Here is a 12,938-nt window from a genome sequence, read left to right on the forward strand (position 1 = left end):
GGGGCAGACATAAGGTGCCAGATAAATGTCAGTTCCTCTACTTCCCTCTTCTCCTCCTAGAAAGCATGTTGGGGGCTTTGAGAGGCCAGTTTTCTGTGAGTGCAGTGGCGGCCGGCAAAACAGGCCTGGAGGGGGTCTGCTGAGGCCACTGTGCCCCTGCGGAAGGTTACACGGCCTCGCCCTAGACTCCTGGGGAGCAATAAATGTCCTGTCTATAGGTCCAAGAGCTCCAGGTGTCCCAGGCTGACTTCGTCTCCCTCCCAAAGGGCCCTACAAAGCAGGGATGTGGGCAGGATTGACCCCTCCCCAGCCCCACTACAGAGAGAAACAAGAGCACCAAGAGGTGACAGGTTTGGGTCAAGATCCATTGGGAGCCTGGATCGTCAAGCCTGGAGCCCTAGGCAGGCCCTGTCTCACGGGTCTCTGGCCGTGCATGGGCACAGCTTGGCCTCAGGCCCCTCACATGCAAAATTAGAAGTTGATGCAGATGGTCCCTGAGGCTGCTGTGTCGCTGGGAGGAGAGGCAGACATGGCCTCCATTCAAGTCCCCACCCCTCCGTGGGGCCTTCCTTTTAGAGCTCCTGCGTCTGACAAAGGAGAGACCACAGACAAATACGGCAGTGGCCCGGAGGCTGGTGGCCCAGGCCCTGGGGCTCCAACACAAAAAGAAAGAGCAGCCTGCTGTCTAGAGTGTCTGCCATCCTGAGTCCCAAGAGTCCTGTCAAGCTGGATCTGCATCCCAGGACTACACCGGGGCCCAACACCACAAGCCTTTACAGACACCAAACAGCCCTGCACCATTACTGAAGCTTCATTGTGAGGCATGGTGAGCTTTAGTTTGTCTAGTCCCAGAAGTTGAGAAAAAATAAAAACTTAAAAGTTGCTTTAATGTGATTGCTTCAAAATGTGACCATCTGCGGTGGGACACTAGGCGGCGCTATCCTGCTTCCCATCGCTGGCCTGTGGTTGCTGGGGAAAAACAATCACTCTAGGAGCCTGGCCTGGAGTACCCCTGCTGGGCTTCAAGGGTATTTGTGCACAGAGCCTGCCCAGCTTTGGAGATATGTTGCAACACCTGCTGTGCGACACCTTCCCAGCCTCCTCCAGCCATTTGGGTATCCCAGCCTGCCGCCATGTGCTGCAGAGCAGCTCTGGGCTAATGGCAGTACTGAGGGCCCCAGGCATTTGGGCTGGTCCCAGAGTCACCTTTTGGTGCTGGTTACAAAGGGGTCCTCCGAGAAATAGATGCGAATGAAGCCAGGAGGTGAAAGCTGTGTACTGAGTTTGCTCCCCTCATGGTAACAGGTGGAGGCATCCCTGTGGGGGTGGGCGCAGTGCCCTCCTCTCTTGGATTTAGGTGGATTGGTGCCAGGGTGGCCCTTCCTGGAGCCTTGGGGTCATTGTGGACTCTCACTTGCTGGGCTCTGGTACAAGTGGGAGCACTTGTGTCTGGGTGAGAGTGGCTGGCGCAGGCCATCCAGAGCTCCTGCTCTGTGCACACCCCTTCCTTTGGAAGCCGCCTGTGGTTGTTTAGATCTGGGTGTCCCATCTGGTCTTAATACAACTGTTGTGCACCCTGACAAGTTTCAGTAAAAAACAGGAGTTCAAGAAAGGTTACAACCTGTGTTTTAGTTGATTTTTGTGATCTTCTTAACCTGCTTTTCCCAAAGGACAGGAGTTGCTCCTTTTGTGGTCTGTACTGAAGGAAGCCCCGGTAGCCACACTGGATTATAGGGGATATGGGAACGCATCTCCATGGGAGTGAAACCATAAAGGTACCCGGAACTCTGTTACTGCAACTAAATATACAGGAAACCTGCGCTTGGGGCCCAGGTGCAGTGGTTCAAAGGAAACACACACATACTATAAATCTTTTATTCCAAGTTTCAAGTATGTGTAAGTGTCTGTGATGACACATGGTGTTTGGTGAGTGTCCTCGTCACCCAGGACCCTGGTTTTAGCACCGTTGATTCAATGACCCACAGAATTGGAACAATAGAGAGTCACTTACACAGGTGAGTTGGTCTTTCTTTTGAGCTGTACTTGCAAAGGCCCAGATGCCCAATATTAAATGCCACTAAGTTACTTTGTGTTTCAAAGTCTGTGAAAATATAATATAATAATGGTGTCTGGAAAAATAAGGGGGTGGAGAGGGAAGCACCAACTCTGAGCTCACCTAGTCACAAAACACATGGCAGCATTATTTATATATGGGAATATAATAGTCTAGAATAGAGGCCATTGGTTTAGCTGGAAGAGAGGTCTAGATATTCAAGTTTGCTGTAACCAATCTCAGAAGAGGAGAAACAGGATTCAGCCTGACCATCGTGGGGTTTGATAAGCTCACATTCACTCATGTGTGACTTGAGAAGAAAAGGACCACATATTATCTGTAGGGAGCTGGGTGGCTTGGGGGACAGGCTGATGACAACCTGTGTGTGTGGCGGGGTCCTGAGCAAGACTGGCTCTTGGTGTGGCTCCCACAGCCCTGCGGACAGCCCCTGCACCCCGGTCAGGCAGCAGCACCCCTTCCTCCTGAGCATGGTCATGGCTGTGGGGTCTGGACGGGCTGGGGGCCGAGTGAGGGGCGTGGCCATCGGTCAGACTCAGTTGTTGGGGGACATCCCGGGGAAGATGCGGTGTGGCCCAAAGACAGGAGGTGACCACAGAGGCTTCTTTACCGCGTGGAGAGCTGGTTAGTTATGAGTCCACTGAAGTGTTCAAACTTCTTTTCCGTCTCTTCACTGAAGGACCCGCCTGAGGAGTGGCAATCAGGGGAGAGTTTGGCAAATGAGATACTCAGCCCTTACCTGAGCCAGGGACTTGGCCTCTGTGTGACCCCACAAGGACAGGTGCTGGGCGCTGGCTGTCACTAAGGCCTGGGACATGGCAGGTGCTCTGACAAGGTTGAGTGAATGAATGAATAAATATAGTGCCTGTAATTTACCAAGAGTGAGGTCTGTCACTCCTGCAGAGGAGGAAGCCCTGTTTTCCCTTGTGTCCTCCAGGTCATATAACCCAAAGAGAAAGTGTCATTATTGGAGACTAGGAAGTTTCAGTGGTTTGCTGGCTTCTAGTTCTTGACAGAGGAAAACCTGACATGCAGAGCCCACAAATAGCTGACGCCCACATTTTTGAAGTCACATGCATAATGAGTTGGTGGCCTCAGCCCCAGCCCTAAATAGCTTTGGGGTGTGCCCTGGGCTGGCCCAGTTCTGTGCCACCCTCTCCCATGGCAGAGCTGGCTGTGAAAACAGCCTCCATCCAGGCCTGCCTGTCTGTGGCTTCTTTCCTGAGCATGGAAATGTGAGGCTGCTCCAGTCCCCAAATCAGGAAGCTGCCTCTGCTCCTTGGGAAAGTGGGGGCAGCTCTCACCTGTTCCCCAGTGGTGGGCTGAGGGGCCTGAGGAGGGTGGAGGCAGCTCGGGGCCTTACCTATGTGGCAGTTGTACATCCAGATGCGGTGGCCATCATAGCGGGTCCTGCACTTCATGATGTTGTTGGAGTAATCAGATTCTGCAACCTCATAGTTGGGGTTAATGACAACCTGGGGGGAGTCAAGTCAGAGAAAACTGGTGATTCTCTACTCAGCCATCCTCCACCCCGGGCCTGGGGCTCTGCTGAGACCAGCCCGGCTTCCAGAGCCAGTGACCTCAAGGAAGGAGAGCATGCAGGCGCTTGGGTCCAAGAGCAGACCAGGACAGGACTGGCCAGAGGGGAGCCGTGGATCCTGATGGAGTCCTTGGGACAGGACAGAGATGAGCTGGGTAAGGCAGACAAGAGCTGGCCCAGAGGAGTGAGGTTCGTGCACCACTGTCTACTGCAGCATAACTCACACACAGTCCCCACCACCAAGGGCAGGCCTTCAAACAGGGGTCACCCTCTCCTGGGTGCTCTGGGAGAGGCAGGAGGTGGGGTCTGAGGAAGCTCCAGGACAAGACACTGAAGAAAAGTGAAGGAGCAGGGTGTGGAGACGGGGCAGGGAGAAGGACCAGGCGGTATGGAAAGCAGGCAGGGGCTGCCCTGGGTGCTGGAGACGACGCTGGTCCCAGCTGCGTGACTTGGGATGGACATATCCTTTCCTCTCTCTGGGCCTGGGTACTGCTCTCTAAAATGATGGCCTAGGTGATCCAGAAGTCCCTTTCTGCTCTGCCGGTCCAGGGCCTGGCTCTGGGGCTGCTAGTGGAGGCTGGACTCCACCCCCCATTCAGCCCCTGCCGCCCCTGCCATCCCTCCCATCCCCTTCCTCTGCATTTCCCCAGCTAAGTGGCACGGCCCAAAGCAGCAGGAAAGGAAGGCCTGTCCTGCTGAGAGGGTGTCTTTGAAGGGACAGTGGGGAGATTCGTGGCCCAAAGCAGAAGGAATAGGAAGGCCTGTCCTGCTGAGAGGGTGTCTGAGAGGGGACAGAGAGGGGAGATTTGGAGTGAGGAACCCAGGAGAAAGGGGAAAGAGGCAGAAGGTCAAGAGACAAATGCTGTCCCTTGGGGCAGTGGGTGAAGGTGCAGAGGACACAAATGACAGACGCTCCCTAAGGGCCCTGCCACATTTGGAAGGACCACAAACCCCAAGGAGTGCAGGGGGCAGCTGCTAATTAAGGAACATTCTAGGGTTGGGGTCCCAGAAGGACCTGGACATGACCCTTTAGCAGGCCAGCTGGGCCTGCCCATAGAAGTGCTGTGGGAAACTGAGGCCAGCCCTGTGTCCTGGCCCCGTGGTGGCCGTTCTGGGGGGACCTGACTTTTCTTTGGTCTCTAGCCAATGCCCTAGCTGTCTCCTTACCCCTGGCCCACTCATGGCACCAGGCAAACAAAACCACACACTGAGGCCTCCAGACAGCAGGCCAGGCAGCTCTTTGCCCAGCCAGGTGTCCCCTCAGGGTGGCCATGAGGGCACTGGGACATGGCAAGGGGTCCTGGCCTGCTGAGGGTGAAGGGGGGGCTGGAATATGTGGTCTCCACAATCCCTTCCCACCCTCATCCGCTGCAGTTGTGAATCTCATCAGGATCTGCGGGAAGTGGCTCTAGATTCCCGTATTTCTGTGCATACGGGAAATGATAAACAGGAGCCTAGTGGGCTGCCTGCACTGCTTCTGAGCCTCTGCACACAGGCCCTCTGCGTGGAGTACGGCTTCCTCCCTTCCGGGTCCTTCCTCCCATCCTTCACAGCAGGCACTGATGTCTGCAATGAAGTCAAGCACTTGTGTCCAGTGAGCTCCCAGGCCAGGACTTTCCTGCGGCTAAGGCTCTGTGTCTATCCCAAGGGAAGTATTCTTTCCAATTAATCAGAGGTATTGACATGTCTCTGATAAGTCCATTTGCTAATTGTACAGTTCAGAGGTTGAGAAAATAGAATACAGAGCTGATGTGACCTGGCTGTAAAATGAAGACAGTAATGATGCTCCTCACTGGAACGTTAAATAAGACGATGCATTCACTGGGCCTAGGCAGTAAATCCTAACTACTGCATAGACGGTATTGATCAGAATACATGAGACTATACATTCACCTGGTAAAGTGACAGCAAACCTCACATATAAACCGCCAGGCACTGTATACGTGCACATAGTCACGGATATTTATTTATTTATTTTTTTTTAAATAAAGAGCACTCTGCTCTCTGGTTGGGCCTCTCCAAGTCTGCGGTTCTGGGCTCATGGGTGGAAAAGTGCTTGGCTGTCTCATTTCCAGCCTCTGAAATTCCCCAGGAAACCTCTCAAAGCCCCTCTGTGGTCACTTCCCTGCAGGTGTTGGTTCTTCAGAGGACTGCCTGTAGGTGGGGACCTGGACTGGCTGAATGCCCCCTTGGGAAGGCTTTCAAAGCAGAATGACACATTTCATCCACTTTGCCACCCAACAGGGCAAGGTGGCAAATGAGATGGGTGGGGATGTGGGAGAGAGTGAGAGGGTGAAATGAAGCTTTTGTGGGCAGACGTGCACCCGTGCATCAGGAGAGAGACCCTGCAGGCACAGTGCCCCTCGTCTCCTCCACCAAATGGGCCCTGGCTGGAGCATGCAGCTGTTAGCAGGAAGGAGGGAGGTCAAGGTCCCCTGGTTCCTCCCCAGAGCTGGCCTTTTGCCAGGGCAAAGTATGTGGAAGCCCTGGGAAGTCCCTACAAAAGTCACCCAGCCAGGCTGTCCCTAGCATTTGACTTCTACCATCATAGATTCATTTCTTTGCATGGAGTATGGCCCCCCGCTATGGGTCAAAAGTGTCCCCCAAAAGTTCATGTGTTGGAAACTTGATCCCCTGTAACAGTGTGAAGAGGGTGGGAAATCCTATTATGATATTTGAAAGGTGGGGCCTTTGAGAGGTGATTGGATCATGAAGACTGTGCCCTCAAAGTAATGAATTACCACTGGTGTGGACTGGTGGCTTTATAAGAAGCACATGAGAGAGTGCTTGCCAGTTTTGTCATCATGTGATACCCTGTGTCGCTGTGGGACCCTGTAGAGAGTTCCCACCCTGAAGAAGGCCATCACCAGATCCATTCCCTGGACCATGGACTAACCAGCCTCCAAAACTGTAAGAAAGACATTTCATTTCTTTATACATTACCCAGTTTCAGGTGTTTTGTTATAAGCACAGAAATGGACTAGTACATGCCTCTGCAGATACTTTTTTATGAGGCAGGTATTTCTGGGAGCACTAAGTCACAAACGCTTGTGAGTGACTGGCCCTTTATCAGATTCTTTTCAGCCTTGACGTTACCGACCAAAGGGGTGAGGTCCCTGGGAGAAATCGGAGTGGAGGGAAAAGTAGCTCAAAATGAGACAAAATGTGTGGTTGCTCTAGAGTCTGTGGAACAAATTCGTGGTCCAAGGACCGAATCTGGCCTGCAGATGCGTTTTCATTTGCAAGCACCAGGCGTTAACTGAACCCAGTGCGACCATCTCAGGTGTTTGGTTCCCACAGGCCCTGCACACGGCCTACTCTCATTCCTGCATGCCTCACATACTGAGGTCGCCTGACACACCGTGACAGCCTCCAGGTGTGGCACCCCACACCAGCCTGGCCTGCGCACCTGTTCAGGCACCAGCTGGAAGGAGGCTGCTGAGGCGGCCTCCCCTCCTCCCTTCAGCAGGGCCTGGAACCCCTGCCTGCCCACCTCACCTGGAACAGGTAGTCTCCAGGGGGGACATCAGTGATGTCGATCCACTGGCAGTCGATGTCATGGCGGTACACGTCCCAGCAGCTCATGGTGATGCCCTGCTCACCGAAGTTGGCACACTCGTAGCTCTTCTGGATGTCTGCAGGCAGGGCCCGAGGGAAGCCCATCACGGTAGGTGCATGGCCTCACTTCCTGCCCCCAACCTCTGCTTCCTCTGGGCTCAGCCTCCCATCCCCACTGTGTGGGCTTCTGGTCTGCTGTCATTTCAATGGGACTCACCATTCAATTCCCTACCCATGTCTCACCCCTCTGTTCAGACCAGGATCAAGATCCCCCTCCTCCACGAAGTCCTCCCTGACCACTGCGGGCCACCCTGGCCTTTCTGTGAAATCCTTTCACTGGGGATGAACTGTGTGTGTATCTGGGAAAGCTCTGATGTTCACTGTTTAGCTTAGTGTGGGGGTCATCTTGTCTCCTCTGGAATGTCAGCATCCTTACACACTGTCTGCACATGGGAGGTTTCCCAAAATCCCTTGCTGTGTGATTTCACGGCATGTCAGTGGCAGGCTGCTTTAATGAGTGACGAGTTAAACGCACATTTATTGAGAGGTTGCTGTGTCTGGGCACCACTCTAGGCAGTGGGTATAGTGAGAATGAACATGTCTCTCCTTGAAGAGCCCCGCATGTCAAGGTGGCAGGTGTGCTGACAGGTGATCACAGTGCAGATGTGGCAACCTACTCACAGTGAGAGTGGAGTGCTGCCCCTGCCTGCCTGGAGGAGGCAGGCAAGAGAGGCAGGGAACCTCAGAGGGTGTCGTTTGAGCTTGGACTGGAAGGGTAAGAACCTGGTGGGGTAGGGACACTAGACGTCAGGACACACAGGGAAAAAGGTTTGTGGGAGCCAGAGCAGGAGGGGTGTCTGCGTCAGGCCCAAGGGTGGACCTTACCTGGGAGGCCGTGCGGACCTACCATCAGCAAAACTCAGGCTGACCTGTCTTTAGAGTCAGGTCTTGCCCACACCCCCCAGCTCCAAGTTATAGCCATGGAAGGCCCTAGAGAGCTGGGCAAATGAAGGCCCCACATGGAGAGTCAGCAGTAGCCAGGGGACAGGGAGTCCAGCATCTGGCTGGGGCTCCAGCTGGGTGGACACGGAGGTGGGAGCACCTAAGTCCCTATGAGTCTCCTACCACCCCTCCCCCCACAAAGATACCTCCTTCACATTCCGTGTCCTCTAAGCAGAAGCTGGCTTTGTGGCCTTCGGCCACCTTGGTGCCATTGAGGTTCAGCAGGTCGTAGTGGGTGAATACTTCCATGCTGTGGTAGTGCCTGGAGCAAGAGAAGGGCATGCAAGCTCAGCTTTTGAGCAACTGCTGTCTGCAGACAGCTGCCTGCCTGGCAATTTGCCTCCATGAGCACCTCCTACGGCATGGTCAGATGGGAGATGAGTGGGTAACAGGGCACAGGAGAGGGGGGACAGGAGCCGGTAACCACGGTGCTTCAGGGGAGGCCTTGGTGCTCTGGAGGAGGGCCACCCACTCCCCTCACCGAGCCCCAGCCCTCCCGTCAGCTATGAGGGAGTTACGATGTGCGTGATGCACAGGTGCCGCCTGGCATCCGTGAGCTCAGTGCTATAAGCTGTGGTTTTTAATAAGCTGGGGCCCTCCTGAGCGCTCCCTTGCCTCTCAGCCCATTCTTGTTTGATGCACTTTCTGCAGACCAATAAAAAGAAATCGCATTTTATGTCTTTTGAAAATTTTTTAAAGTGGAAATATGGGAGGGAGGGAAAGAGAACAAAAGGGGGGGGCGGCACTAAGAAGTAGGGTGTGTGTCCTGCATGGGACACGCACTGCACGCACCCAGTGGCATGCACGCGCTTCAGACTGGGAAGGGCAGGGCCTCAGCCTGCGGCTCCACCTCCGGAGCTGGAGCCGGGAGGTGGGCAGCCGAGTCTGTGCTCCTTGCATGTCCAGCTAGGAGGGGACGGTAGCCAGCTGTGGCGGCCCTGGGAAGAAGTGAGTCATCTCAGGGAGAGACCCACAGCTGGGAAGGTGCACCCCGGGGTTCTGGAAGGGGGAGGGCCATGCACCAGGCTGCAGCGCTGTTGGAGGACTGTTTACATGACAATGTTCCTGCTCTTCACTTGGAGGAATGCAGAGCAGATGCAGAGTCTTGGAAAGCCACGTGTTTTGTTGAAGACACACAAGGGGAGACAGGGCCACCTCCGTTTGCTGTGGTGGGGACTTCCGGACGCACTGGCTTCCCAGGCCCAGGCTGGAGGAATCAGGCTGTCCTGAGCCCATTGCAACCTGCAGCATGTGTGTCGCAAGCCTCTGCAATGATTCCAACATGCCCGTGTCCATCAATGCAGGACATTTGGAAAACTGAAGGGCAAGGTAGTAAGGGTGGGGGAGCAGAGTCACGTGCTGTGTTTCTGCATGACCTGCGTTTCCTTGTCAGTACAGAGGGGACGATAACCTCACCCACTTCCAGGGCGACTGGAAGGACTGAATTAGATAAATGACAAAATACCTAACAGGAGTCTTGTGACAGAAGCATACCAGGTACCTGTCAACTCTCCCGTTGTCACTACTACTACCAGCAGGAACAGCGGTACTGTAGTGTTTTTACACCGCTGCTACTGTCACTGCTACTACTCCCAGGCCGACAGTGGCTGCTCACCTCCTGAGCCTCGTGCAGGTGGCCCGGGCCCCCCGCTGTGGAGGACAGAGGGGAATGAAAAGGATAGCTTCTGTGAGAGGAAATTACAGGCCTTCCTCCTGTGTTTGCTTGTGCTAAAAATAATGTCCGAAGTTGCTAACTCGGGCTTCCCCCAGGTCACTCATGTTTCTGGCTAAGACGATGCTGAGCCAGGGGCCCACAGTGACCGTTCACAAGGCAGCATTCTGTGGCAGCTGAAGGGATGAATTTGAAAGAGTCTATTTTGGCTTCTGGAAGGAGCAAGATGAGACATGAGGTCTGACTCACTGCCTAAAAAATGTCTGCCTCGTCAGAGAGGGGCTTATGTTACCATGTTTACCGGGCCGGACCGACCGGAGAGAAGGAGGTTTATGTTCCGTTGTCTAAACAGGATTCAGACGGTGTCCACAGACAGACTCTTGAGAGGCCCACCTCGTCCTGTGGCTCTGCTGTCTGCAGACTTGATTTAAGAGTCTTCCCTGGCTTCAGTTTTTCCCCCACAAACATGGGGAGGTGAGCAGCTGGTTTCACAGCCCCCACTTCCCCTGGCTTCTGTCCTGGAACATCTGCTTTACCTCTCGGTGTATGAGGGCACACCCCCCCCCCCCCCCGGGCCCCCACTCCTTCCCGGCCGGGCGGGAGTAGGGCCCCCCCCCCCCCCCGGGCCCCCACTCCTTCCCGGCCGGGCGGGAGTAGGGCCCCCCCCCCCCCCCGGGCCCCCACTCCTTCCCGGCCGGGCGGGAGTAGGGCCCCCCCCCCCCCCCGGGCCCCCACTCCTTCCCGGCCGGGCGGGAGTAGGGCCCCCCCCCCCCCCCGGGCCCCCACTCCTTCCCGGCCGGGCGGGAGTAGGGCCCCCCCCCCCCCCCGGGCCACATCTCCTTCCTGGCTGGCCGGATGTAGAGCCCAGCACCCCCCCCCCCCAGGATATACAGAACGGGGACATTGGGAAGGTGGGAGGGTGAGACCTGGTGATGAAAGTACACTACCTCCTTCCAGGAAGTCTAGGAGGGGGCTTATCCCTGGGGTCAAGACGTGGACTTAGAAAGAAATTCCAGAACGCTGCCAGGAGAGAGAATAGCCTGGCACTTGATGGAGGTCATTGTATTCTGGACAAAAGAAAGCATCCTAAGACACGGCACTTGTTGAGGAGGGGGCATTGGATGGATACATGGATAATAGAAAAAGCTAGCAGAGAGAAAGGCATGAGGTTTGGGTACGTTCTTTCCTGTTTTTGGTGGTTGGTGACCCCAATAAAACTCTCACCCAGAGACTCAGTGCACCTGGTAGAGGAGAGCACAGTGACCTGACGTGCCTGTTGAGCAGGTGTGGCCCACTCCCCAGGGCACAAGAGGCAAGACAGGAACCACCTCAAGATCAGCAGCCCAGGTCACAGTGCATATGAGAAAGAGCAGCTCTGAGAGTGTTTTCCTCTGCATCTGGGGGAAGAGGACACTTCCAAGGGACCAGTCTTTGCGTTTCAGCCTAGGGTTTTCAAAGAACATAGCTCTGTTCCTCATTGTGTCATCAATTAAATTGGGAATGGCATTTTTTCACACTAATTTGAGCCAGGATTCTCAAGCTTGGCTCCACAAATGGTGTTCAGAGATGTCTGTAAATATGCTGAAATAGAATGCTAATTCTTCCAGAAACAATTTTTTTGAGCAGAGGNAGCTAAGTGGCACGGCCCAAAGCAGCAGGAAAGGAAGGCCTGTCCTGCTGAGAGGGTGTCTTTGAAGGGACAGTGGGGAGATTCGTGGCCCAAAGCAGAAGGAATAGGAAGGCCTGTCCTGCTGAGAGGGTGTCTGAGAGGGGACAGAGAGGGGAGATTTGGAGTGAGGAACCCAGGAGAAAGGGGAAAGAGGCAGAAGGTCAAGAGACAAATGCTGTCCCTTGGGGCAGTGGGTGAAGGTGCAGAGGACACAAATGACAGACGCTCCCTAAGGGCCCTGCCACATTTGGAAGGACCACAAACCCCAAGGAGTGCAGGGGGCAGCTGCTAATTAAGGAACATTCTAGGGTTGGGGTCCCAGAAGGACCTGGACATGACCCTTTAGCAGGCCAGCTGGGCCTGCCCATAGAAGTGCTGTGGGAAACTGAGGCCAGCCCTGTGTCCTGGCCCCGTGGTGGCCGTTCTGGGGGGGCTTGACTTTTCTTTGGTCTCTAGCCAACGCCCTAGCTGTCCCTTTACCCCTGGCCCACTCATGGCACCAGGCAAACAAAACCACACACTGAGGCCTCCAGACAGCAGGCCAGGCAGCTCTTTGCCCGGCCAGGTGTCCCCTCAGGGTGGCCATGAGGGCACTGGGACATGGCAAGGGGTCCTGGCCTGCTCAGGGTGAAGGGGGGACTGGAATATGTGGTCTCCACAATCCCTTCCCATCCTCATCCGCTGCAGTTGTGAATCTCATCAGGATCTGCGGGAAGTGGCTCTAGATTCCCGTATTTCTGTGCATACGGGAAATGATAAACAGGAGCCTAGTGGGCTGCCTGCACTGCTTCTGAGCCTCTGCACACAGGCCCTCTGCGTGGAGTACGGCTTCCTCCCTTCCGGGTCCTTCCTCCCATCCTTCACAGCAGGCACTGATGTCTGCAATGAAGTCAAGCACTTGTGTCCAGTGAGCTCCCAGGCCAGGACTTTCCTTGCAGGCGCTTGGGTCCAAGAGCAGCCCAGGACAGGACTGGCCAGAGGGGAGCCATGGATCCTGATGGAGTCCTTGGGACAGGACGGAGATGAGCTGGGTAAGGCAGACAAGAGCTGGCCCAGAGGAGTGAGGCTCGTGCACCACTGTCTACTGCAGCATAACTCACACACAGTCCCCACCACCAAGGGCAGGCCTTCAAACAGGGGTCACCCTCTCCTGGGTGCTCTGGGAGAGGCAGGAGGTGGGGTCTGAGGAAGCTCCAGGACAAGACACTGAAGAAAAGTGAAGGAGCAGGGGGTGGAGACGGGGCAGGGAGAAGGACCAGGCGGTATGGAAAGCAGGCAGGGGCTGCCCTGGGTGCTGGAGACGACGCTGGTCCCAGCTGCGTGACTTGGGATGGACATATCCTTTCCTCTCTCTGGGCCTGGGTACTGCTCTCTAAAATGATGGCCTAGGTGATCCAGAAGTCCCTTTCTGCTCTGCCGGTCCAGG

At 55.2% G+C, this 12,938-nt stretch overlaps 2 protein-coding genes across 2 annotated transcripts in view; one reads left to right on the forward strand and one right to left on the reverse strand.

Moving 5' to 3' along the window:
- The window catches only part of LOC103592519 (R3H and coiled-coil domain-containing protein 1-like), a 7,817-nt gene extending 6,928 nt beyond the window's left edge, over positions 1-889 (forward strand). The window contains exon 5 of the mRNA XM_008575275.1: positions 577-889. Coding sequence (XP_008573497.1) covers positions 577-689 — 113 coding nt within the window. The 3' untranslated portion in view covers positions 690-889. The remainder of the gene's footprint in view (positions 1-576) is intronic.
- Positions 890-1,861: 972 nt separating this feature from the next.
- The window catches only part of LOXL2 (lysyl oxidase-like 2), a 67,884-nt gene continuing 56,807 nt past the window's right edge, over positions 1,862-12,938 (reverse strand). Inside the window, 6 exon segments of the mRNA XM_008575276.1 lie at positions 1,862-2,621; positions 2,624-2,686; positions 2,689-2,757; positions 3,435-3,546; positions 7,110-7,246; positions 8,318-8,433. Coding sequence (XP_008573498.1) covers positions 2,350-2,621; positions 2,624-2,686; positions 2,689-2,757; positions 3,435-3,546; positions 7,110-7,246; positions 8,318-8,433 — 769 coding nt within the window. The 3' untranslated portion in view covers positions 1,862-2,349.

This window comes from Galeopterus variegatus, unplaced genomic scaffold (assembly GCF_000696425.1).
Source record: "Galeopterus variegatus unplaced genomic scaffold, G_variegatus-3.0.2 Scaffold1167, whole genome shotgun sequence".
In the NCBI taxonomy this organism is placed as follows: Eukaryota; Metazoa; Chordata; class Mammalia; order Dermoptera; family Cynocephalidae; genus Galeopterus; species Galeopterus variegatus.